Raw genomic sequence first — 25820 nt, forward strand, 5'->3', positions numbered from 1 at the left:
AAGACACTGAACTGCTTGTGTTTAAGGCATAGGCTTTTGAGGCGATGGTGAGGGATTTGGTGGGGGTGGGGAGGGGGATTCCCAACCCTTGGGAATGCTGCTACACAAGCCATAGGAGTGAGATTCTTCACCAGTGCTCTGTGGACCTCAGTTATCCCCACCTGTGGAGCATCAGTCACTGGAATGTGGCTCTATATTGCATGTGAACACAAGTGGGTCTGGAGGCCAAAAATTCCAGCAGAGCAGGGAAGCTGCCCTTACCCCTGAGGGCAGGCTGAGGTTAAGACCTATTAGGCCATAGCGTACCCTCTTTTCCTGAGGTTGTATCTGTCCAGCTTCCACATCCTACAAATGTGCTGGTCATTATTGGTTTGGGCAGGTGTTTCCCTGGGGATGGGGCAGGGAGAGAAAGCTCTGAGCTCCCTCTTATTTCTACTGCTGAGTGGCAGAGTAAAGACAGAGATGAGGGGCGCCTGGGTGGCTCAGTTGGTTAAGCAACTGCCTTCGGCTCAGGTCATGATCCCAGAGTCCTGGGATCGAGTCCCACATCAGGCTCTCAGCTCAGTGGGGAGCCTGCTTCTCCCTCTGACTCTCTCCCCTCTCATAATGTTTCTCTCTCGCTCGCTCTCTAATAAATAAATAAAATCTTTAAAAAAAAAAAAAAGACAGAGGTGAGACTATCACAGGAGAGTGAATGAAGTCAAAAGCAAGATTGGGGAGACCAGCCCAGCCAAGATGCAGATACCAGGAGTTGGCTGTATTTGTTGTTTGCTCTCGGGAGTAAGAATTATTGGGTTTGAAAGAGACAAATCCCAACGCTTGTCTAAAAAAGAGGTCATTTAGGGAAACCTTCAGATAAGCACATGGATCTTCAAATGGGTAGCTGCAATGATGGAGGAAGTGGGAGAATCTGCAATTCCTCTGCTCTTCTAGAAGAGTGAGTTAGAAACCTGGAGAGTGAGAGATTATTTAAATTGGAGGAAAGTTCCTTTCTCTGAATATGAATCTCTAAACAGCAGCTCCATTCAAATTCTGTGGCTACTCTGCAAACAAGGCTTGTGCTTTTGTGACATTTTTGAAAAAATGGATTTAATGGACTGAGTTCATTTAGATGGGGGAGATCAAATGAATGAGTGGAATTAGAATACACGTCCATTTGGCCGCCAGTCATTGTTTAAGCCACTCGACCACCCAACTTCTCTAATTAAATGGCAGTGCAGTCCCTGTATAAAGGCTGCAATGGATAAATTAGTACTTGGTAAGTGCTTTGAAGATGAAAATCATGACATGAGTAATGAGCAAGGGTTTTTTTTTCCCCCTTGGGCTGGAAATGGCATCTTTTGTGTTTTCCTGCTGCACCATGAGTCACCTGGGTTGACATTGCAGAAAACCTCCCCTCCCAAAGGAAGAGCAAGAGAGACACAGTAATGACAGGACTTCATTTGACGTTTACAAAGCAAATTAGGGAAGAGCCTGAATCCATTTCACATCTGTGCGAGGAATTATACATGTTTGCTACCTATAGATGCAGGTCGTATTTTACATGAATTTATACATTAAGAAATCGCATGAAAATCATCTTGTTTAAACATTCATGAAGAGCAAACATCCCTCAAGAGCACTGAAGACAGAAACCCAGCTCCTGAGAGCCTGGCAAACCCCTTTCCTGGTGCATTTAAAGCTCTGCATTGAACCCCCTCCAAAACCAATGGGATGTTGAGGTTGATCTGCTTTGAGGATGTGATTACTTTTAGTGGGAGGAGCTTAGAACTGCAGATTTGGAAGTGTGAACTGTTTGGCAAGGTTCAGACCTGTCTGGGAGAAATCTCGCTTCTTCTTGACCACCCCCTGGCTCCCCTGCAAAGAAGCCAAGACCCTCGCTTGTTAATATGTTCCAAACTTCGCTTGGAGCTTTTTGCTCACCACATCCCAATGTTCTCATTTATAGATGTTTTCCTTCTTCTGGATTGCTTTGACACAGTGGCGATTAGTCATGCTAGATTGTCTGGGTTGACTAATTACTGATAGTTTTGACAGGCTCCATTAGAAAGGTTGCAAAACCCCAGTGTAAGTTGGGATCCAAGTCGCTGGCTGCCATGTTCCTCACTGCGCCAGAGTATGGAGTACGGTGCATCATTTCAGCCCTGGCAGTGCCTCACTCTCAGCTGCACCCCCAAATTGGTCACAGCTGAGAGGACAGTGTTCCTAACATGGCTAGATGGGGGAGGAGTATGGGGAAGCTCATGGTGGGGATGGGGAGGGGGGGGGTGAGGGAGGTAGTGTGGGGGTGGGGAGGAACTGGGGTGCCTCAGAGAGAAAATGCACCACTGGATCAGGTCTGGAAAAAATGCCTAAAATGGCCAAAGGGGAGAAGCAAAAACTCTCCCCTCTGATAGATTCAGATGTAGGCAAAGTCCAAGAGATTTGGGTCGTTAATGGGGAAACAATTATGCTTATCTGCTTCCTGCCAATCTGTATCCACTGACAGAGCATAAGTAATTATATACACTGTAGACACACGGTGGCATTAAGTGTTTGAATTACACTGCTTAACAACACTTCCTGCTCTGGCCCTCCAGGCATGGCCACAGAGCTGGTTTGAGCCAGCAGGTGACACTGTAGGGGCATGGCGATGTTGTTTGCAGCAGTTTCTCACATTTTCTTTCCCCAAAAAACCCCACTCCAGCAACAGAAAGGGAAAAAAGAAAGTTTGAGTTGCTACTAACTTGGTTTCTGTTGAAATACTTAGCATGTCATTCACATAGCTGTCTTAGTTGAGGAAGCCGAAATATTTTATCTGAGAGTTTTTTATCGAGTTTGGCTCCTCATAGGAGCCAAAAGCAGGGTCAGCACCGTAGATTAGAATCAATTCAGTGGAGGGAAAATAAACCTCTGGAATATATTTTATCTTCCCTGAGCACGTCGCAGGCATTAGCAATAATGCAAACTCCGTCTGTGCATAGAGAGAAAACATCTACAGCTCAGGCTTCTGCACATCTTCACCCTGGACTCTGTGGTCCCATGACCTTCACAGTGGGTGGGATGCTTCCAGACTCATCATCTCCTGTGTGCTGCTGTGCACAGGACACACCCCCCCCCCCCCCCCGCCCCAAGTGTTCTCTCCTTGTGGATGGAGACAGGAGCTGCTGAAAGATGGCCCACCCTGATGAGGCAACTGAGCCTTTCAGGGTGTGGATGTGAGCTGACTCCATTCGCCCTTGTGGTGGCCATTCCATCTCTGCTAGATTAACGCTGCTCAGTTTGCTAGTCTTCTCCAACTTCGGGAAGACTAGAGAGCCAAAGGGGAAGGCCCAGGACCTTTTTCTGGTTCTTTTAGTTCTCTCTATGTGGCTGGCAGAGCAACTTGTCAAATAAGCACAGATGCATCAGAAAACCATTCAGCCAACCCATTAAAAGAGCGCTGGATTCGCTATTCAAAATGCTAACTTGCTGTGTCTATGTATATGTGTGCTCTGTAGCATCTCAATTGCTTAATTTTAAGAAAAGGATGAATGAAGTACTACAGTAAGAGATAGTAAAGTGCAGCCTTCCCCTCCTCTTGGTAGTATAAGTCCCTGAGGAGGTGGTGCCTTCACTAGCTGACCTGTCTACCTTTTGCTGCTGCATTTCCTTTTTAACAGAAACTTCAGATACATGTTGCCAACTCTTACTAAGAGGATCTTGAATGGCTGTTTCTATTTCTTACCTATCCTTCCCAGAGGCCTCACTGGACTTGGGAGGCCCAGCCCAGCCACCCTCCAGCAAGTCAGCTCCGCAAGCCTCCCTCCTCACTTCTCTAGATCAGGGCAGGTCTTTCCCTGCTCTGAGTCTTCAAGAACACCACTGGTATGGGCTTCAGTGGGGACTGCCTTGAGGCAATTGAAAATCATGCAGGCAATCTGGAGAGTCATCTTGAAGGCAGCTTTGCAGTGTAAGTGGTTTGTTTCAGTTCTGTGATTTAGCTGTTCTAAAGGTTGACATGGTAAAGACGTAGTCGACACGACTTAAGCCCCTAACGAGTGGAGCTGGCCAGAGTGCTGAACTCCGGCTCGCTTCGCAAGTCATCAGCCCCTGCTGGCTGTGCTGCGGACACACACACACACCGTCCACACCTGCTGGTCAGCAATCGTACCCCCAGGACAGAGGCAGATAAGAGTGTGTGCAGCAAGCTCCACACTTACGGCATCACGCATGTAAACAGCTAGTGGAATGTGGGAGTACATGGCATGGGATCGTTCCCATATCTCTTTGAGTTATATTTAGCATAGGAGAGCTTCAGAATAGTTTGGTGGGAGTACACTGCCAATCAAATGAATATTAATAGTGTGGGTCTTGGAGCAAAGAAAATATTTCTTCAGTATCTGATATGTATCTATGAAGGAAACAGTTCCTCAGTGTTACAAGGGTTGGAGCACAGGGGTATGATGAGCCTTCTGAGATCAGGAATCACCAGTACCAGCTGGGAAAAGAACTCTACTTACAGTTTAAACCAAACTTACAGTTTAAACTGAGCTTCCCTGGTGCCTGACTAAACACTTTCTCCCCACAATTCCAACCCCCCCCAAAAAATTTATTTCTCTCAGGTTATATCAATCTGGTTCTTTCTTTTTTTTTTTTTTTTCTGTGCAATGTATTAATGATTCTAGAAATCTTCCAGTTTATCCCAAACTGAAACACTGGCACCAGAGCTGAACCCCACATCAACTCATGGGTGTTCATCTTCCCCCACCCCCATCCAAAGGGAAAGCCAAGGAGTGGGGCTTATTGGAAAATCCTCCCTTATTTGGGGAAGCAGGGGTATCCCCATCCCCCACCTCTCTACACTTTCTCCAGGAGCCAGTCTGCACGATTCTTCTTTAGCCTGAGGTTCAACTTCCCCATTAACATAGACACAACACTTCACTGAAGCTGAAGTATAAGAAATTTTCTGCTTGATGTGTTTTATGTCCCATTATTATTTCCCCTGTACATAACATGGCTCTCTGAGAGGCACAGGAAAATGGGTCTGGTGCAAGGTTTTGGGGGAAGGTCCCCCGCCATTTAAAAAGGAGAAGGAGGGAGAGATGGGCCCATAAAGGAATTCACCCGAAGCTACTCCCTCTGCCTTCCCAGGAGGTCTTGACTCCCCTAAGAGCTCTCTCCTACTCTGGGAACTTCCTTTGCATCCACAGACTCCATTGCCAGCTTCCCTGGGATGGCTGTCTCCCTTCTGTCTGGGTTTCCCCTCTGTAGCCTCTCTGCTGCTCGTTTATGGGATGAAACTGGAGACAGGGAAAACACTGATGAGCTCAAACTGTGGCTGAGTCAAATCCATTGCTACTCCATTCCCTGCAACACTACCACAAACAATCACAATGATTTCGTTCTTTTTTCCATCAGGTGGGGGAAATCAGAATCACACATTTGCACATGCAGACTGTTCACAGCAATAAAGAAAAATGAATCAAGTATATACAAGGTCTCAAGTGGGGGACTTTCAAGGGGAAGAAACCAATGTTAGGGAAAGACCGCCTCTCCATGGTAACAGTGGCGAGGGGTAGTTTCCCCCAGAAGTCTCTTAAAGTTAGAGGGCACACCCAAACTCCCATGCAAGATACATAATCTGGTCACAAATAAAAAGCCTTTCCCCAGAGAGGTGGAAGTACAGCTCTCGGCCCTCTGGGTTCCCAACAGTTGCAGGTACACTATCCCCCAGTGCAAGTATTCTTGAAGTTCCCTCATTGAACCCCAGAGGGTTCTGAAGCATCTCTAGACTAGAATTCAGAGCTCACCCCAAGAGCTGGGCTCCTTGGCTGTGGGCTTGCCCTGGTTCCCTGGGCACACTGGCAGCAGGCACCCAGGCAGGTCAGATACCCATGCGAGAAGTGGGCACCAGCAAAGGAACCCGTCAGGCACCTTCTCAGCGTTCATGCTCAACACCACCCACAGCCATTTCTAGAAATAGCTGCCACTGCTGGCCCAAACAAAGCCCCCATAGAGAAGCGGGGTGGTGAGATGAGGGGGCAAGATGAACAAGCAATGCAGACATGGGAAGAGCGTCCCTTCATGAGGAAGCAGTGGGGGTGGTGACCCAACTGGAGGCAAACAGAGTTGGCTCGCATTCCCTCAGCTCTGTTTGGCTGAGATCATATGAGCCTCTCTCAGAAGCACCTCCTCTTGCACACCCCGATCCCACTAATAAGCCATTGACCTTGAGTGCGAGTCTGAGGCTGATTTGCTGCTCTGTCTTGGGGTACCCCAGGGGCCTGGTAGCTTCACAGGAAGAAACTCTGCTCAGTTTAGCAGCAATCGGTTTTTCTCTCCTCCTGCCACAGTGATCAAATTAGCAAGCTGTTTCTCCTCAGAGGAAATGTGGCCATGGGTCCCAGGAGGCACTGCCCGTTTGCCTGTCTGATGGGCTTGGGAAGGGAAAGCAGGGATGGATGCGAGTGTTTGTCCCTCCTGCCCCCAGCCCAGGCAGGGGCTCTCCGACCTGGGCTGGCCAGCCAACCAGCAGCAAGACCACAGGGAGGGCAGATGCTGGGGGCTTAGCTGCAGGAGGCCTGGCAGGTGGCTGCGTAGACGCTGCTGCCCACCGTGCCCCCGCTGCTCAGGCTGCTGGTGGGGCACTTGAGGGGTTTCATGCTGCTGTCCCTCTGGATGTGCAAGTGCTTGAGCCGCCAGCGTTCCCAGCTCCTCCGAAACTCCATCTGGACCTTCCGTGGGAAAAGGAGGGAAATAAAAGCCGTCATGCAAACCAACTGCCCACAAAATGGCCCCATTATTACATTAGTAGGGGAGGGGGGGGAAATCCACTGTATTATATTAAGAGATACAAGTCAAGGCCTTCGGGCGCCTAAATTAATATCCCAATAAAATTGTTTATCGTTGTCTCCTATTTTCTGCCTCTCCTCAGGAGAGAGATGAGGTTGATGACCTAATTGGTCTCTTCCATCTCTAAACTCCGTGACTCAGCTAAGGCCCCTCTGCAATCCATCATGCTATTATTTAACGGAAGAGAATGAGAGCGAGAGCAATGTGGGAGACCGGAGCCCGGACGGAGGAGACAAGGAGGAGGGAGAGCCTAACTTTGAGCAGCGTGGAGCCGAGGCGGCCCAAGCCTGCCTGCCAGGACAGCCCTGGTCTTCTGGGCAGTGGCACCGGGGGCACCTAGGCGTGGGTGCGGGAGGGACGCAGAGCAGACTGGGCCCATGGTCGCCAACAGGGTGGGGACCAGGACACCAGAGGCTGACGGGGGCCTCTGCTTGTATAGCAGCATGGAGACCAATCTCGTCTCACAGCCCTTAACTGCAGAGGCTGGGGAAAAAGATGATAAACCGAGGTACATCTGTGGGAAGCCACCTGAGAGACTGAGGTGATTTCCTGGACACCGGCAGGAAGAGGGACGGGACCGGGACTTCTCAGAGCGCTGACACATGCGGCCCTTTTGGCCTCCATCACCCTCAGCACTTTTCCTGAACCTCTGCGATGGTCCCCGTCAAGACAACTTTCCTGAAAAGCCACCATTTATTGGGCACTTGCTACATGCCCAGCGCTTCCCACAGATTATTTTAGTTGACTTTCACAGCAACCCTGTGAAGTAGTTCCTGTTGTTCTTGCCCATTGCGAGGTGGAGAAACTGAGGTGCAGAGTATTTCCGTATTTCCCTCCATCTCAGCCAGGATCCAAACCTAGATTGGGGCTGACCTCAAAGCTGGTTTCCTAAGCCCTGGCCTCCTGGCTCCCAGGACTCTTTAGGTCCTGCTGGTTCAGGCGCGTCTCCTTCCCACTCAGCCTGGCGAGGGCTGGGACCACCTCGTCCTCGTCTGGGATTCCTCAGACCTAACACAGTGTCCCGCATAGAGCAGGCGCTCCACACATGCTTTGTAAATGGGCTGAGGGAAGGAGCGAGTGACAAAATGAGCAACTGACATGGGGCTCCTTCCACTACTGAGTTATTACAGTGAAACGGCGGGCGTGACACCATGGTCCCAGACACCTGTCCCAGCACTTAGGGCGGTGCGCTTCCTCACACGTTAGGTTTATCTGACTCCCTGCCTCGAAGGGCCTGTCTGGTCAGGCCCCTGGCTCTGGGATTTGTGAGGAATGGGTGAAACTCACTCACTTCTGTTTACATTTGTGGGGAGAAGCAAAGTGACTGCCCCACGTCACACGGCTGGGAAGCAGCAGATCTGGGACCAGTACTCAGGCTCCTGGGTCAGAGGCATGGCAGAGGACGCGAGCCACAGCAGAACCACCCCCAGGCCTCCCCTCCCCTAGGCCTGCTCTCCAGGCAGCTGAGGTAGGACCCATGTCCAGGCCATCTTTTCTCTTCAGGTCAGAAGTACCTGGCATTGCCATGGCAACCTTGGGTCTGGAGAACAGCTTTTGTGGACAGGGATCTCAGCCCAGGAGCCACGTGTGTTTTTGTGGCACAGTGAAGGTGACACATCTGTCCTGGTGCCTGGAGGAGCTAGGCCCTGAGGCGTCTCTGGGGAACTGGGCAGTGCACTGGCCTCCTAGACCCCACAGCATGAGCCTGGGAGAGCCCAAGGAGAGAGGCCAGCTGGGGATTCTGTGACTCAGGGGTCCTTAGTTGCTCAGGGCCCAGGGGCATGTGTGCCCGCCCCTCCCTCCTGACAAAGCTGGGCTAGCCTTGGGGGGTGGGTGAAGCAGGGAGGTGATGGGTGATGGGCTTTGAGGAAGAGAGTTGGGAGGAGACTCAGTCAGGGTCCGGGAAACTCTCCACAGAAGTGGTGGGGAGGCCTTGCACTCGTGTGTGTTGGCATGGTTTGGGGGAACAGGAGGGAGAAGTGGGGAACAGGAACAGCGAGGAACCGAGAAGGTGAAAAGTGGCAGAAGTGCACAGAAGGGAGCCTCACTCTCTCTAGCCCGCACAGGGACACCCACCACCCTGCCCCCGTCCCTGGAAAATAAAGCAGCAGAGCTTAGGGCCAGGTAGCACCTCACCCCTCCAGCTGAGAACCATTCCTGAGGGGAATGCCCCCCCTGCAGAGCTCGTATCTCAACATTTTCTTCAGGTTTTTAGGAAGTTCTTTGTGAGGGCTCGGATGTGGGGAAGAAGTAGGCTGGCACATCATGCTGCCTCCCATGGATCAAGGGCCTGTAGGACAAGGCCCCGTGAGTATGCTCTACACCGGCCCCCTCTCCTTCCCCGGCCCACCCCACACGGAGCCTGGTTGGCCCTCTGAGACCGGCCCATAGAAAGGGCCAGAACGCATCTATGGGCCACTCACTGCCTCCCTTTCCCAGCCCCTGCAGCCCTGAGCCATTACTGGAGACACCTCCCCATCCACCAGCTTAACCACCTTCTAGCTGCTGAATTGGGGCTATTCATTTCATTTTGCCAAGGCTTAATTTTCTCACCTGTAAAATGATGACAACACCTGCTACATAGATTGCATTTAATAAAACATGTGAGCCCCTTATACATAGTAAACACTCAGGAAGGGTTTCCCGCCCTTTTAGAGCTCCATGTGCTCTGAGCATCATTAACTCCACTTTGCAGAAGAGGAAACAGGTTTCAGACTGTGGGCATGTGACTTGCCCAAAGCCACACAGCTCATTAAGCGATGGGGCCCAGATGGGAGCAGAGCCCTGATGCCAAAGCCCACGTCCCACATCTTTCCCATGGCATCACATTGCTCTTTGAGCCATCTCATGGCTCCCTGAAATACCAAGGTCCCCACCGACTGCCACCCCCACATCCCCTACACCCAGAGCACAAGTAAAACTAGTGTATGAATGCGGACTCTTGAGATCTCTGAACTCTGGGATATCAGACTCAGTGACAGAAGCCACACCAAGAGCACCAGCTCTTCAGGGAGCCGTGTCCACGGGCCATCTGAGCCCCAGCCTCACGGATTTAAACTCTCACCTGGGCCTGAGTAGAGTTAAGAGAGTCATCAGTTTGCCCCTCAGGCTCTGGAACGGGAGATTTCCCGCACTCTCTTCCCTGCCGGGGTTAACCCTCTTGTGGCTTCTTCCCCAGAAGACCCCGGTGCCACATCTAGTACTATTATCTTTTTCCCCCCTGGAAGGAAGGGGCGGTGGCACTGTGGTGTTTGTGGCATCCAGTTTGATGGAGTGGGGCTGCTCCTGATCTGCGCCAGATCCAACTGGGTACCTGGGTGGAAGGGGCTTTCCCCAGGCACCATAGGCACAGGTACCCCCTCCTGCCAGGGGCTGACGGTCTCAGAGAAGTGAGGGCTATGGTCCAGGAGGGTCTGCAGGAGAGGGTGTGGGGGTCAGCAGCAGCCCCCTTCTTCCACTCCAGCAAGCAGAAAGCTCCCGGAGGAACACAGCCCTTTGCCATGGTGCGCGGGGCTCTCCCCTGCACACACAGAGTGGGTACTTTCCTCTCTCTGTTAGAGTGCATCCCAATCCCAGCTCTGCCACCCCCAGGCCGAACCTGGGGCGTGCTTCCTATTCTCTCTGATCTCCAATGATCTCATGTGTGAAAAGTGGCAATATTAAAACCATAATTTTAGCAGGGATTTTTTTTTTTGATGGGGGAGGGAGGAAGCAGTGACGATTAAATAAGATAGTGATTATTAAAGCCCCAGTACGTGACTTGGGTACGTCTGCTCCTGAATCATCTTTTAACCACCACCTATTCACTCGGGACCCCCTTTACACAAGGCTGGGTCTTCCCCAAGTTCACATCCATTAAGGTATGCCTGCATATGTGGGTGTGGGTGTGAAAGAGAGAGAGAGAGCCATGCACAGAATACAACTCATGGACAAGATGTCTCCTCAGCTCTGGGGCCTAGTGGGATGTGTTTGGGGTTTCAGCTGAAAAGATGGATGGGAGTCCCCATTGACAACTCTAGAACAGCCCATAAGCATAGTAGCAGCCCATAAGTGTCCCCACTGTCCCCCTTAGGCCTTACCTCATTGTTGACAAAGCAGTACAAGATGGCGACCATCAGCCCCTGGAAACAAGAGTCATGTCAGCAGGGAGGAAGCGGGAGGGAGGTGCCCTGCAGGGAGACCCTAAACTCCTTGGGGCTCCAGCCCCAACATCCACCTCCTCAGACTGGGCAGCCCAGGCAGGCCCAGAGCCAGAGTGGTAGGTTCCTTCTCCTTTCCTTTCTGGAGAAACAAGAAGACCCCTTGCTTAGATACTGCAGAAGCTCTTCTAGCGCCCTCTCCTTGAGGAGGTCTGACCCTAGAAAGTCCTCTGATCATGGGCCATCTTCCCCACCATGGCTCCGTCTGCTCACTCAGCATACTCAGTGCTCCAGAACTGTGATCTCTGTGTGTGTGTGTGTGTGTGTGCGTACATATGTGAAGTGCACGTGCATGGGCCTACATTCATGTGGTCCTCCCACAGGCCTCCTGAGGTGCTGGGACCAGGCTCTCATACATCTACACCCTCGGCCTCATCTAATACTAGTGGAGAGGATGAATTCTTGGCTTTGGAAACCATGTGACCAAGCACATTTTGTTTTCACATCTCCGAGCTTCAGTTTCTTCCTCTGTAAAATCGGGTGATCCTGCACAGCTCCTGGGATACTGTGAGGATAAAAATGCACAATGTGTGCAAAGCCCCTGGCAGGGTGTCTGCCGCCGAGCAGCAGCCCAGTAGATGGCCACTGTGAAGCCAGGCTACCTCTGGGAAGGCTTCTTTCCCACGTGGGGGCTACTGGATGCTGATTCTAGTCCTAGCTCTGCTGCAGCCATGGAACCCTGGGCACAGCCCTTTTTCTCCCCAGGCCCCAGGGTGCCCATCTGTATGGTACAGGCTGGTCTCTGCCCCACTCCCACTCTGCGACTTGGCAAGTGAGGAGCCCCGACCATGAGTTCACCTGGAAGGAGGTGAAGGAGAGCTCTGTGAACAGCTTGATGAAGCGCAGTGTCCCCCGGGCATGTTCATCCATCACAAAGGCAAAGATGACCTCGTGGGTCCCCAGAAGGGGAATGAGCGTCAGTGTGGACTTGGCAAGCCTGGGGGTGAGGTGAAGACATTGTTCTGGATCTCTCCCAGTGGACTCTTCTCCCCTTTCTGTGTCCCAACCCCACATCTAGGGGTGACAGCCCCTTCCCACCCCAAATACCATGGGCTGGGCTGCCTGGCAGGGGGGAAGTAGAGGTCAAGACCCCCAGAAGCCCAGGAGCTGCCCCAGGTCCAGGGCTAAGGACAAGGCTTAGGGTCCCAGGGTGGGCCAGGTGGGAGAAGAAGGTCATGTGGGGCTCCAAGCTCAGCACCCCAGGATCTCTCTGTCCCTTCTGGAAGCAAGGGCTGAGGGCGTCCAACAGAGCCAGCTCAGGCACATCACCTGCACTTGATGTCTGTCTTGCACATGAGATTGGCTTTGAGTTTGGACACCACAATGCAGATGACCCGGATAAAGATGAGGAAGTTCACCTGGGGGGCAGAGGGGAGAGGGTGGCTGGAGTTCCTCTCGAAACACCCATGGTCTCCAGGCCTCCCCGCAGCAACTCCGGGCCCCACCAGAACAGCCAACCCTGCCCCCACACTATCACTCACCCCAATGGCAAAGAGAATGGGCAGCCGGATAATGAGCCAGTAATTCATGTTGGAGTTCCTGGTCCAGCAGCTGAAGAGGAAGGGAGACACACAAAGCCCCAGCTCACAGTGCAGGCCCAGGGGCACACAAACACGGCCACTATGAGCTACCCAACAACTAGTCCCACAGACGCATGCAGAGTCCTTCAAGACACACACACACACCCAGAGTCCTAAATACATGGTCACACAGAGAGATACACACGGCCCCTTCAGGAACCTACGAGCAGTCATGTGTGCCTAGCAACATACACAAAATAGCAGAAGCATTTCATGGTTATTACAGAAAAACCACTACAGACCCCATGGACCGAGCACTGTCTGTCATCACACAGTCCTGGGGAGGAGTAGGGAAGGGGGACTAGAAAACTAAATTGACAAATTAAGCTCCTGGTCCCTTGGTTTATCCTCCCAATGGGTCGTAGCGACACACCCCAGGAGTCAAGGAATCCCATGAGGTCTGAGGATGGGGACCCAGGAGCAAGACACTCACCCCTCATCCTCATAGAGGTGCTTGACAATGCCCCAAGGGATAACAAACAGCAGGGGAACACCTGAGAGGAGAGAGGGACAGAGAGAGAGGGGAGAGGGGCTGGCAGGCCCGAGCCAGCACCAGGCACACCCAGAGGACTCTCCTTCCCCAGGCCCCTCCCCTTGCCTTTACCACAAAACCACTTCCTAGCACGTGTGGAACTAGGCTGGTCTGGGAGCATGGGAGAGTGGAGGCAGCACCAACACTGACCCCCCATCCCGCTCCCCGGACTCTTCCTCCGAGAGAGGATCCTACCACGTTCTGGCTGTATCTGTCCTCCGCAGTCCCCTCCTCCCAGGCACACTGTTGGAGCTCACCCCCAAGTCCTGGCTGAGGCATGAGGATGCAGACACCCAGGTAACAGAGGGACCAGGCCATGGAGTGGGGAGAACATGCTGGATGAGGTGGGGACAGGCCAACCCTCTGCTGCCCTTCTCCCCCTGCCGCGGCCCACATGCCCATCTCGATCAACTCCTTCAGGCACCAGAAGCCCCTCCAGCCACCGGTGCCCAACCTGCACACACTGCAGGTGGCTGGGCAGAAGCCTGGAGGGGAGGTAGGGGCCCTGACTTTGATGCCAACAGCCCAACTAACCACACAGTGGCCCACGGTCACAACAGCTCCACTCTACACTCGGCTGAGACTCAACAGGTGTGTCAGGCAGCCTCTAGAAAGGCCCCCAGTGGCCCCCACCTCCCGGTTTTCACACCGTGGTGTAGCCTATGCTGTGTCAGGATTAGTCTGTGTGACTGAAAATGTATACAGAAGTGACAGTATGTCACTTCTGAGATTAGGTTATCAAAGACTGTCTTAAAAGGTTATACAAGGCTTGCCTTGGGCTCTCTCTCTCTCAATCCGATCGCTTGCTCTGGGGGACACCATTTGCCAGGTCATAAGGGCGCTCAGACAGCCCATGGAGGCCCCTGTGGTGAGGAATGGAGGCCTCCAGCCAACAGGCAGCAAGACCTGCACTTCCTGACAGCCTTGCAAGTGAGTTTGCAAGGGATTCTCCAACCCCAGGGAAGACTTGGGTTGACAACAGCCCGGGGCGAAGGCTTAACTGCATCCCTGTTAGAGACTTTGAGCCAGAGGCATGCAGCTCAATTGAACCCAGATTCGCGCCCACAGAAACTTCAATAAGAATGGCTGCTCTTCCCCCTAAGCGGCCCGAGGTGACCTCTGAAAATGGTTCGCTATTCGCTTGACCCAGAAAACCCTACGAAATCATGTAAATCAAGAGGTTCAAATCTTCGTGTTCACTTTAAGAACACACGTGAAACTGCCCAGGCCATCAAGGGTATGCATATCCGAAAAGCCACCAAGTATCTGAAGGACGTCACTTTACAGAAGCAGTGTGTGCCATTCCATCGCTACAATGGTGGCGTTGGTAGGTGTGCCCAGGCCAAACAGTGGGGCTGGACACAGGGTCGGTGGCCCAAGAAGAGTGCTGAATTTTTACTGCACATGCTTAAAAATGCAGAGAGTAATGCTGAACTTAAGGGTTTAGATGTTGATTCTCTGGTCATTGAGCACATCCAGGTGAACAAAGCCCCCAAGATGCGGCGTAGAACGTACAGGGCTCATGGTCAGATTAACCCATACATGAGCTCTCCCTGCCACGAGATGATCCTTACTGAAAAAGAGCAGATTGTTCCTAAACCAGAAGAGGAGGTTGCACAGAAGAAAAAGATATCCCAGAAGAAACTGAAGAAACAAAAACTTATGGCCCGGGAGTAAATTCTGCAGAATAAATGCAAATAAAAATAAAAAAAAAATAAGAAGAATGGCTGCTTTCAGCAGCTAAGTTGTGGGGTCTTCTGTCCGCAGCAGTAGAGAACTCATTCTCCTGGTTTCCAGCTCCTTCAGGGGAGAGCCTCACTCAGCTTCGGTGCTTGGCTCACCCTGAGGGCTCAATACGTTTGCCGACTTCAAATGGACTGCCCATCCTCACAACAGATGGAGATGAACCAGGAGCTCAGGAGGGCACAGGTGGGACTAGAACGCAGGGCTGCCCTCCCACGCCCATGCCAACCACCTTCAGTGGCTTTCTGCACCAACTCCCCACACCTGTCCCTAGGGGGTGCCTCTCCCAGGGTGGGAGATAGGTAAGAGTGTGCGTATCAAGGTGTATGGACACAGATGTGAGTGTGTGGTGGGGGGCTCCGTGCATATGCATGTGTGGCTTTAGGGGGGTCTCCCCCAAGAGCACGTTTCCAGGGTGGAGCCCACTTCATAGGCTTTCCTGTCACCATGATCCATGTCCTCAAGAGCAGCTCCTGAGTAGCTGGTATGCCTAGAACTACAGTGCAGACAGGGGATGGAGGAAGAAGAGCAGCTGACCAGCATTCTTCATTGGATGTCTTTCTCCTTGGCCACTTATTTTCACACAAGCCAGACCTCTGAGCATCCATAATGCTTTAGTAACAGGCCTTCATGAGACTGCACAAGGGACAGGTGGCTTCCAAAGGCCTCAGGACATAGCACAGAGCTTGCCACATAGAAGATACTCCGAGAGGATGGAAGGAAGGAATGAGTGGATCAATATATCGATGAGAGAAGGGAAACTCTCCAGGCAAGAACCTGCTAATTCCCTGAGCCACGCACACCCATGGAAACCTCCTTCTTGGGCATCCCCAGCCACCTGCGTCCTTTCTCCCTGAGACCCCACTCAAGGACTGGGGAGTTCACTCATGTTATCAACAAGACCCTGTGAACTTCATTCATTCATCAGCCTCTCCTTAACAAAGCCCTTTTAAAAATGCAGGCACGAGGGCTCTGCCACATGCGAACGTGACATACTTCCTGCTGGCTGCTTAGAAAGTCAACAAGACAGGCTGGAGAAAAAAAAAAAAGCCCAAATTAAGTCACACAGAACTGGCCCTGAGAAGTAAGGATTCCCTTGTCCATCACTTGCCCCCACCCCCGGCCCCGGCAGCCTCTTTGTGGTAGGTTATGGGGGTACCCTGCTGCTGGCAGATGGCTGTGGAAGCTGACGTGTCATTTGGGGACTCCCCAACTGTGTCAGAGTTTTCATTTTGATTCTTCTGCTCACATGTGAAGCTAAAAGTTGTTTCTAAGCACCCCAGCGTGGGCTAGGTCTCCTGGCCCCACAGCTGAGCTCTTTGTGGATCTGGCTCTCTGTCCTCTGTCCTTGCCCCTCTGTCTCTCTCTGTACCTCCCCATCCCAATTCCTCAAGATAAGGGTGTTCTCAGGGGAAAGGAGGGTCCCCCAGGCCTACCCCAGTGCCCCCACTGACCTTGAGCCCTGAGCCGCGGCATGGGGTGGTGGGAAAGGATGGGCACTCCTCCCCCATTTCCCATTCAGAAACCTCTAGGACGCCATGTGTCCCTACCAAGCCTCCACCAACCACCCCCGCTCCTCTGCACACATCACACTGTCCCTCTGATTGTTCCTGCCCTCGGGTCGCCATGGAGACAGGAACTAACCCTGCTGATGCTGTTTCCCAGAATGGACAGACACGATCCCCCACCCTAAGGACAGACTTCCCAGAGCTCCTCTCAAGGAGCTAACCCCACCCACCCTCAGTTAGCGGCAGGGCTCTCCAGCTGCCCCCTGCCTGGGTGACTGCCCTAGCCTGGGAGGGGAGGAAGGCAGAGCAGGGAGGGGTGGGGCCCGTGGGAGGAGGAGGGAAGGGTGGAAGCAGGGAGTGGGACACAGAGGCCAGGCCACCTGCCCACCTGCGCAGAGGCCTGAGCTTGCTCAGCTGGGCCTTCAGGGGACTACAGAGACAGCACAGGACAGAGAACTTTCCATGACGGGCAGCAGGGGCCCAGGGCCTGGGAGTCAGGAGGCCTGTTTCCAGTGCTTGCTCTGCCTATAAGGGTCTGCCCTCTCTGGGCCTTGGTGCCTTCAAGATACTGATGAGGCCCCCTTTAGAGGCCCCCTTCTACAGTGGGGCCATAGAGAGCCAAGTGAACGGGGGATAGCAGCAGAAAGGAATGTAGGGGAGGACAGGGAGGCTGAGAGGGCCAGACAACCTGTGCTTCCTGAGGAGGCGGACTGGATGGGGGACAGCCTTGCAAAGGCTCAGGGGCAGGAACCAGCATGAGAGGGGGACGTCACGTGGCCTTGACTGAGGCGGTAAGTGCCCGGAAGCCGGGGTGGCCTTGGTCAGAGCCTGAGCCGCCGAAGGACGGAACGACTGTAGGGAATGAAGGAATGAATGGCAAGCCCAAGGTGGGGGGCAGGGTCCTGTGGTGGGGACAGGGACACAGGCAGTTTGGAAAGGTCCAGAGGGCAGGGTTCTCTGGCTCCGTCCCAGGGGGGCTCCCGTGGGCCCCTCCAGAGTAAGCACTGTTGCATCTGTTTTCCCTGTCGTGGGGTGGGGGCTGGGGGACTGCCGGTGGGGGGGGGTATCAGCCCCTGTTCTCATCAGAATCCCACGCGGCGAGAGGCAGAAGCACAACCAGAAATGTTCCAGCAAAAAAAAAGACACAATGGTTCTCTGCAAACTTTTTTGGCTAGAACATTTCCAGCTGGGCTCCAGGCACATCCGCGGTCCACCCTTTCCTCAGCGGGCTTCTGGCTGACCAGCCCTGCCCCGCCAGGCTCCTCTGAGCCCTCCTCTTCATCATCGGGTGACAGAGCCACAGCCCCTCAGCGCTCACCTCCAGACACCCTACCCTGAGGCCCAGGACTCCCCATTTCCCTCAGGGCCTGGGTATCAAGGACTGGGTGCGGGGTTCCATCCCTAGGGGTCTCAGAAGTAGAAGTATTTGAGGACAGTGCCGTGGCCGCCAATGGTGCGTGTGGTGTACCTGGCCAGATAGGGTGGAGGCCTCTGCTTCCATTAAGTGGTTAGGGCTATGCAGGGAGGGGAGGGTAACCACAGCACCCTGCAGAGAGTCCTATGCCCAGGAGAGAGTTATCCAGTGGGCCGGGCCTGTTGGCCCAGCAGCGTGTTCTGAGTCCCAAGCTGGCTTCCTGGGGGTAGGCTGAAGGCAGTAGTTCCGAGAGAGGTCAGGGTCTCCCACCTCCCAAGCCACAGGTTGGGGCAGAGGGGCGCGTGAGCCGAATGGCAGTGGGCCTTACCCCAGCCTATGCTCAGATAGAGCCTGAAGATGCGCTGCTCGGAGAAGACAGAGAAGGCCAACAGCGTGTACAGGTACACGCCCTCCACCAGGAGCCAGTAGTAATTGGCTGCCACGCAGTACTGCATGAGCAGGAACACCAGGCGGCAGCCCAGAGAATCCTGGGGGCAGAGGAAGGGTCCCCAGGGGACAACAGCTCTGCCCCCTGCCTCTCTTGACCCCCCTCCCCATCCTGCCCCAGCTGCTACCCTACCACCTTGAATGGAGGAGGAGAGAGCTAATGCTTTCTTGCCAGGGCCAGTGCCAAGACCTTGATCTGCTCTAGCTCACTGAATCACTATCGTGGGTGGGAGAAGCTAATATGATCCCCATTACAGGTGAGAAAACTGAGGTGCAGAGAACTTAAGTGACTTGCCCCAAACTCTACAGCTAGTAAGTAGCAGAGCTGGTAGTCAAGCCTGGGTCCGTTTCCAAAGTCCACTCCTTAGGGGCAGGGAGAGCGTCCACCTCCTTAGCCTGGGGGCTCCCCAGGGTGGACTGCCTCTCCCATCGGACTGGGGGCTCCCTGAGGACCAGGCGGAGCAGCTCTTGCCTTTTCTTTGTGCCAGGCCTTGGTGGGTGGGGAGAGGCTGGCCTTCACTGACTATGCATCCCTCTCCAGGCCCCTTCCTGAACACGTCACACACCTGGTAGGAGAGGAGCCCATCCCACTGGTGCTGCTGGGGGGCCGTGCTGTACATCCACTTGAGGACCGCGTCCCTGATGAAGACGGACAATGCTCGCAGGATGAAGGATGCGAACAGGTTCAGGTGGATGTAGTTCCGGGTACAGTACAGGTGTCTGTGGGAGAAAGCAGGACTCCTTTCTGGCAAGATGGCCAACGGGTCTGCTCCGCAAGCCTCAGTTCTCAAGCTGATGGACCCCTCAGGCATGTTTCTGCCTCTGGGACTGTGTCTTTTCTTCCTCTGAAAATGCCCTTCTTCCTCACAACCCCCCAAATTCCCTGGGTCCAGTATGTAGGTCTTTTCAGGTGTGTGGTCACGGACACCGTCCATCCACACTATCCTTCCCTCTACGGCATCGGCTTTTCTGCAGAGTCATGTGTAAGCTAAGTGATTCCTGTGTGAGGACCACTTTCCCCAGTGGAGACTTAGCTTTACTTCCTGAGGGAAGGACCTACCTCTCACATGCCTTGAGGTTGCCTTACAGAGGCAGACAAGCGTGAAGCACATGGTAGGAATTCAGAAAATTAATATTAGACACAATTTCAATATCCTTTCAGGTAAAAACGCATAGCCAACTGCAAATACAAGGGCATTTCTGATAAGGGCTATCTACCCACACCGGGAGCAAACATCATTCTTAACTGAGATATTTTATAAGCATTGCCTTCAAAATCAGGAAAATAAGGATTGCCTAGCCTTACAAAGCTATTTACCTATTCAACATCGTAGTACAGATCCTGGCCGCTGGAAGAGTGCAAGGGAAAAATGAATAAGAAATGGACATAAAGGAACAAAATTGTCATTATTCGTAGAGGCGAGAGTATCTTCATAGAGAATCCAAGATAATCTACACACAAATTATTAGAATTGATAGGAGAGTTCATCTAGCAATATTACTGATGTGTGCTTATATACAGCAGCAATAATTAAAAAGTAAATTCTAAAAATTCACTTATAATTTTTTTAATTGGCTACATGGAAAAAAGTCTAACAGAAGATGGGCAAGATCTATACGGAGAATATAATAAAACTTGCTTAAAATTGCTAGAGAAGACAAAACCCCACATTCATGGATAGAAAGACTCACTATTTTGAAAGTGGCAATTCTTGCCACCGTAATTGATAAATTCAATATAGCTATACTAAAAATTCCAACAGGGTTGGTTTTTTGTTTTCCTGGAACTCTCAAAACATGTAAAGAACCAAGGGCTAAGAACACTCCAGACACTCCTAAAGAACCACAGAGTAAGGGCCTTTACTATAAGAGAACCGAGATTGTCAATGAATTTACAGTAGTTAAGGCCCCTTGGTATTGACAACTGGACAGATAAATAGACCAATGGGCAAGAATACAGATGACAGAAACCAACCCAGGCAAAGACAACTCTTGCTGCATGGCAGATTAAGCACCCTAAACCTAAGGGGGAAAGGATGAGCTATCATAAATGGTACTGAAGCAATTAACTCGACGTATATATGGAAACAATAAAATTAAATCTCTTAATTTCGCCATCGACAATAATAAATTTCAGGTGGATTAAAGAACCAGAATGAATGCGCAAAACTTATGACCCCAGCATAAATAAAGATTTCTTAAACAAGACCATAAAGGAACTTGGTCTTTGGGGAAAAAATTGATAGTTCTTTTTAATCAATTGGCAAAATCTATCTTTATCAATTAATAACATTTACTGATAAATTTTATCAGTAAAAATGAATACACTGATATGTTCCCTTTCATTAAAATTAAGGACTTCCATGTATAAAAGACACCATTAAGTGAGTGAAAAAATAAAGCACAGATTAAGAGAGGATATACCCTGGATTAGGACCAAGAATATGTAATCAAAGGCCAAAATAATAAAGAAGAAGCCAAATGAACCAATAAAAAAGTAAGCAAAGGAGGGGAATAAGTGATTCACAAAATGAAACATACACAAATGCTTAATCTCTCTAGGAATCTGGGCTATGCAAATTAAAGATACTTCACACACTTCAGATTAGCAACAATTAGGTGAAAATAGTAAATATTGGTGAGGATGTTAAGCAAAGGGAATTCTCATCTATTACTGGTAAGAGGGCAAACTGGTATGACCACTTTGGAGAGCAACTCCACCTAATAAATTAACAAAAGCACATGGTGTTCAGAGCAGGCAATTCTACTCAGAGGTATGTGCCCCTGGAGAAATGCACAAGGGGTCATAAGTAAGAATGTTTCTTGTAGCCAGGTTTGTAATTCAGAGAAGAAAAAAAAAAGGGAAACCTCAAGTACCCATTGAAGTGACAACAAATAAATTGTAACATGTTATACAACGGAGTGACAGTTAAAATAAATGAAACAGAACTACCTGTATCAACATAAATGAATCTCACAAAAACATGCCACGCCAAAAATAACATTGCGAAAGGAGATGTATAACATGCCATTAAAAATATGCAAGACCTGCAGCTACATATTTTTATAGATACTACAAATGTGGCAAAGTATAGAGATGCATGGAGATTATAAGTAGCCCCTTTGGGGGTTCCCTCTGGTTGGGGGTGGCGGGCAGTGGCAGGGAGGGCCCCCCAGGGCAGCGTGACTGTGCTGGGTATTGAGTGCATGAGTGCTCAGTATCAGCCACTGTATTTTCAGATCTCTGAAATACTTCATAATACAAGGGGGGAATATTCACTGAGTGAATGCATTTATTAAGCACTGACTGTGTGCCCAGCACTCACTGTGCCAGGTGCCATGGGGGCAGCAGGAGGAATGAAGCCTGTCCTGTTTTGCTGGCTGGTAGCCTGAGGTCCCTGCACTCAGAATCCCTCCCGACCTTGAACCCAGCTGTCCCTCCCACGCCCCCTCCCCACATCCACCCCCACCAAGTGCGGAGGGAGTGGAAAGAACATGGGCCTCTGGAAGGAATGTCTCGAGGTTAGACGTAGGAAGACCTTTTCCATGGCGCTGATAAGCTCCAAAGTGGGCAGAATCTTTAAATCCTTGAGATCTTATCTAAAATCATAAGGAATTCCTGCTTAAGTTTCGCATGCTCCCTAGAGAGGACGTCCCCTAATCCTACACCCACTACTATGGTTTGGGGATGTGTGCCTTGTGTATTTCTTGTGTGGTATTTGTCTTTCTTTTCTGCAGTATTCTTGGCATGCTTTTACAGAGTAGAGATTAGACCAAGTACACAGTGTCTTATCCTGTGTTTTCAGCCTTGTATGTGGGGAGGGAACAGCCTCTCCAAAGATCTCTTAAGAGAAGAACCTGTAGCACCGTCACTCTAGTTTGGTGCTCCCTCATCTACTGGGGACAGAGCGGGGAGCTGGGATGAAGCAGCCCCTCCAGGACCCCCACTTCTTACCTGAAGCTCAGGAGGATGGCCGAGGCGATGACCAGAGCGGAGAAGGATAGCGTGTAGCCCACCGTGTAGATGATGGAAAAGGACAGAAGTTGTTCCTCTGGGGAGTGCTGTGTGCACATGAGGGATACCGTGCACATGAGGCAGCCCACGCCCTCCTCTCCCACATCCTTCCTTCCCCTTTCCCAGGGGACAGGGACAGAGGCGGAGCCCCGAGTCAGGCTGCACCGGGGACCCCAGAACTAAGAAGGAAAATAACCTATGGCCATGGTCCTTGGATGTCTAGGGCCTTGTCCCGAGGCCAGTGGGGCAAACACACATCACCTCTGCCCAGCAAGCATGGTGTGCAGAGCTCCCAGAGGCAGGGGCATAGACCAGATGGCCGCAGACCAGCCCACCAGATGCCCAGGGTCCCTGCTCCACTGATGCCGGGACCCTGCTGCCCCTTGCCGCCTCAGAGCCCCATCTTCAACTCACTCTCTCCCCTCGCTTGGACTCCTCGCACTCTGACAGGTTCCTCCAGGCTGAGCTGGAGTTCTCCTGGCGCAGCCACAGGCCCTCAGCTGTGCAGAATCGATACACACGGCCCTGCAGCACTGGGCGGAGAGACGCAGGGGCTGCGACTTGGCCCGACGCCACAGGCCCCTCATTCCTCCCCATCCTGGGGGCCACTCCTGCTCCGCCAGGGCTGACCTTCAGGAGTTAGCAACACCTCTTACACACACACACACACACACACACACACACACACACTCACACACATACACACACACACTCACACACACACTCACACACACACACACACACACACACACATACACACACACACTCACACACACACACACACACACACACCCACACTCACACAGGCCCTCCTCTCTTGCCATGTGCCCATGTGGCCCAGGACAGGAAAGGCAGTCACTAAGGGCCACCCAGCCCCACCTTCAGCCTTTCCTCTTGGCCACCCTGGGATGCAGTCTGATGAAGCCATGTTTTTGAGATGAGACAACTCTAGCCCATTTCCATGGCCTGCTTCTAGCCTCAAATCACACTGCTGACAAGGTCTGGCGCTCACCACCTGACAACTCCACAGACACCCACTGTGACTTCTGATTTTCAGGACTCAGGCCCTGCCTCCCTCCAACACTCCACAGACAGGACAGACCCTGGAACAGGTGGGTACAGAGCTCCTGAGAGGAAGGAAGAGACACAGCACTGCCCTCAGGGAGCCCAGTCTGAGGGGGAGACACAGCCCTGCTTCAGGGAGCCCTAGTCTGAGGGGGAGACACAGCCCTGCCCTCAGGGAGCCCCAGTCTGAGGGGGAGACACAGCCCTGCCTCAGGGAGCCCCAGTCTGAGGGGAGACACAGCCCTGCCTTTAGGAAGTCCTAATCTGATGGAAATGACATAGTCTTATCCTCAAAGATGGCCTGATCTAAAGAGAATACAATGTTGATGATAGAGGCACAGCCCTTGGAGACCCTCCATTCAAAGGGGGAAGACCCAGCTCCTCCCTTCCATGGGGATGTTGGGGATCCAGACTGCCCTTGGAGACCTCCTGGTCTGAGAGGCGGGAGAGATCCAGCCCCTGTCCTCAGAGAGCTCCCAGTCTGAAGGAGGAAGCACAGTTCCAGGCTTCAGGGAATGAAGATTCTCACAGAAAAAACAGTCCTCAGAAAGTAATAGCATGAATGCAAACTAAGAGAGCTCAAACACAGGCCTAACAGAGCTGGGGGTAGGGTGTTCTCTATGCCCATTTACATCAAGTCTGCCTTGCCCCACTACCCCCTACCCGGGGAGGTGGGTGGCCTGGGGCCCCCGGTTCACTGTGAGGTCATGAGAGGGAATGAGGGGCTTACCCGTGTCTGGGAGGAAATGCCTCATTACCTCTCTGGAGGAGAATGTAAGTCTGACCCCAGGACCAGGAAACCAGGGTCAAAACAGGGTTAGGTTAGCCCAGGGAGATCAAATAGGGAAATGAGCCAGGATGAAATTTAAAAGATTTTAAAATTCTAAAGGACTAGAAGATTTTAAGGACCAGCTCTGGGATGAAGGTGCAGTGGGAGGGAGGAAGAGAGAATGGAGAAGCGTCGGAGGCCCTAGTCAGAAGTTTCCAGGTGGAGGGGTAGCAGTAAGAACTGTGTGTGGGAAGAGACTCATTCGCATGTGTGCATGACGGGAGCATGATGGGAGCATGACGGGAGCATGACGGGAGCATGACGGGGGCATGACGGGAGCATGATGGGAGCATGACGGGAGCCCGGCGACCCCCGAAAGGGCCCAGCAGGGACGCAGCCATCTAGACCGGGGGTCTGTCTTACAGTTCACAAACCACCGGTCTGCCCACCGTGGGCATGTGTCAGACACCTGCAGGGCCTGTCAGTCAGACCCTCGTCCTTCCTTACCACCGACCCCCAGTCGCCCAGTGCGTCCTCCCTGTTCACTCTTCTCCTTTCTCCCACTCTTTCATAAACAAGCCCTGAACCAAGGCCCTCTTCAAGAGAAAGAGGTATCTGGAAATATGGTAGGGTAAATCACCTTGCAGCATCATTGCTTCTAGAAAAACCTGCATTCTAAGAGACTTTACCTGGAAGAGAAACAAAAACCTGAAAATCAAATGGCGGGACTTCCGGCAGTGGGAAGAGCCGAGTCCCAGTGCCCCTCAAGTTTGTTTCTGAACAAAATCAGCCCAAGACAAAGGCAGAGAAGGGGAGGCAACTGGAAGGGCTCCTCTCAGGCCCCCAATGCCATTCTCCTCTGCTGCGTGGATGCCTGGAATTCTTCACCAGGGGCCGAATCTTCTGAAATGAGGCCAAGCCAGTCTTCAGTGGTGGGATAACCTCAGAGCAGTGATGGGGATCTGAGCTGACCCCATAGGGAGTGAGACTGATGTCAGAGCCCTCACTGACAGCCCATTCTGATGACAGCAAGGGCAGAGAGAGGAGGCAGAGGGTCCAGGGGAAGGGAGAGGACATGGCACTGGGGCACAAATCACCTAACTGCCCATTTATCTAGGCCTTAGCCCACAGCAGGGTGACCCTGATAATACCCTAATAATATCACAGCTAACACAGGTGCACCCACAATTGCTATTCCCTCCCCCACATGCCCCTTATACAGCCTCTCCGCAAGCTACACACTGACAACATCAGTTTCTTAACACCTGCTGCATGCCTGACACCTTTGAACATCACAACCACATTACAAGGAAGGCACAGTTAATCTCATTTTATGGATGAAGAAACTGAGCCTCTGAATGGCCAGGTGACTTGCCCAAGTTCATCCAGCCAGGAAGTAGCAGAGTCAGGGTCCGGACCCCCAGCTCTTTGCCTTCAGAGGTCAAAAGTTAGCAGCCAAACTCACTGCTAACAGTCAACAGTGGCCGTGTGCCATTTCTCTGCCCTTCTTCTGGGCTTGGGTTTGCTAACACTTCCAGCGTCCTCCCAGCTGACCCTCTGGTCAGTGTGGATCCCTGGCAGCGTGATCCCATAGGGGCCATTCTTGGGCCCTCTGTGAGGGCCAGCTGGGAAGATGGGGAGGGGCACATGCCCAGATGTGTTACTGGCACCATGTCAAGGGATCACTGCATCCCTGAGAAGCTCAGGGAGCCCATGAGAGTGTGTCTGTCAATTA

The 25820-nt window shown here is 52.1% G+C and overlaps 1 protein-coding gene across 1 annotated transcript in view; it reads right to left on the reverse strand.

The window, feature by feature from the left end:
• Positions 1-6386: 6386 nt before the first annotated feature.
• The window catches only part of GLP1R (glucagon like peptide 1 receptor), a 33058-nt gene continuing 13624 nt past the window's right edge, over positions 6387-25820 (reverse strand). The window contains exons 4-13 of the mRNA XM_025862544.2: positions 22666-22784; positions 22192-22298; positions 18803-18956; positions 18118-18277; positions 13026-13086; positions 12494-12563; positions 12282-12370; positions 11811-11949; positions 10893-10934; positions 6387-6695 (exon numbers count right to left, since the gene is read on the reverse strand). Of these exons, the coding sequence (XP_025718329.2) occupies positions 6528-6695; positions 10893-10934; positions 11811-11949; positions 12282-12370; positions 12494-12563; positions 13026-13086; positions 18118-18277; positions 18803-18956; positions 22192-22298; positions 22666-22784 (1109 nt within the window). The 3' untranslated portion in view covers positions 6387-6527. The remainder of the gene's footprint in view (positions 6696-10892; positions 10935-11810; positions 11950-12281; positions 12371-12493; positions 12564-13025; positions 13087-18117; positions 18278-18802; positions 18957-22191; positions 22299-22665; positions 22785-25820) is intronic.

This window comes from Callorhinus ursinus, unplaced genomic scaffold (assembly GCF_003265705.2).
Source record: "Callorhinus ursinus isolate GAN/ISIS: 27379988/994484 unplaced genomic scaffold, GSC_fseal_2.0 scaffold59, whole genome shotgun sequence".
NCBI lineage: Eukaryota > Metazoa > Chordata > Mammalia > Carnivora > Otariidae > Callorhinus > Callorhinus ursinus.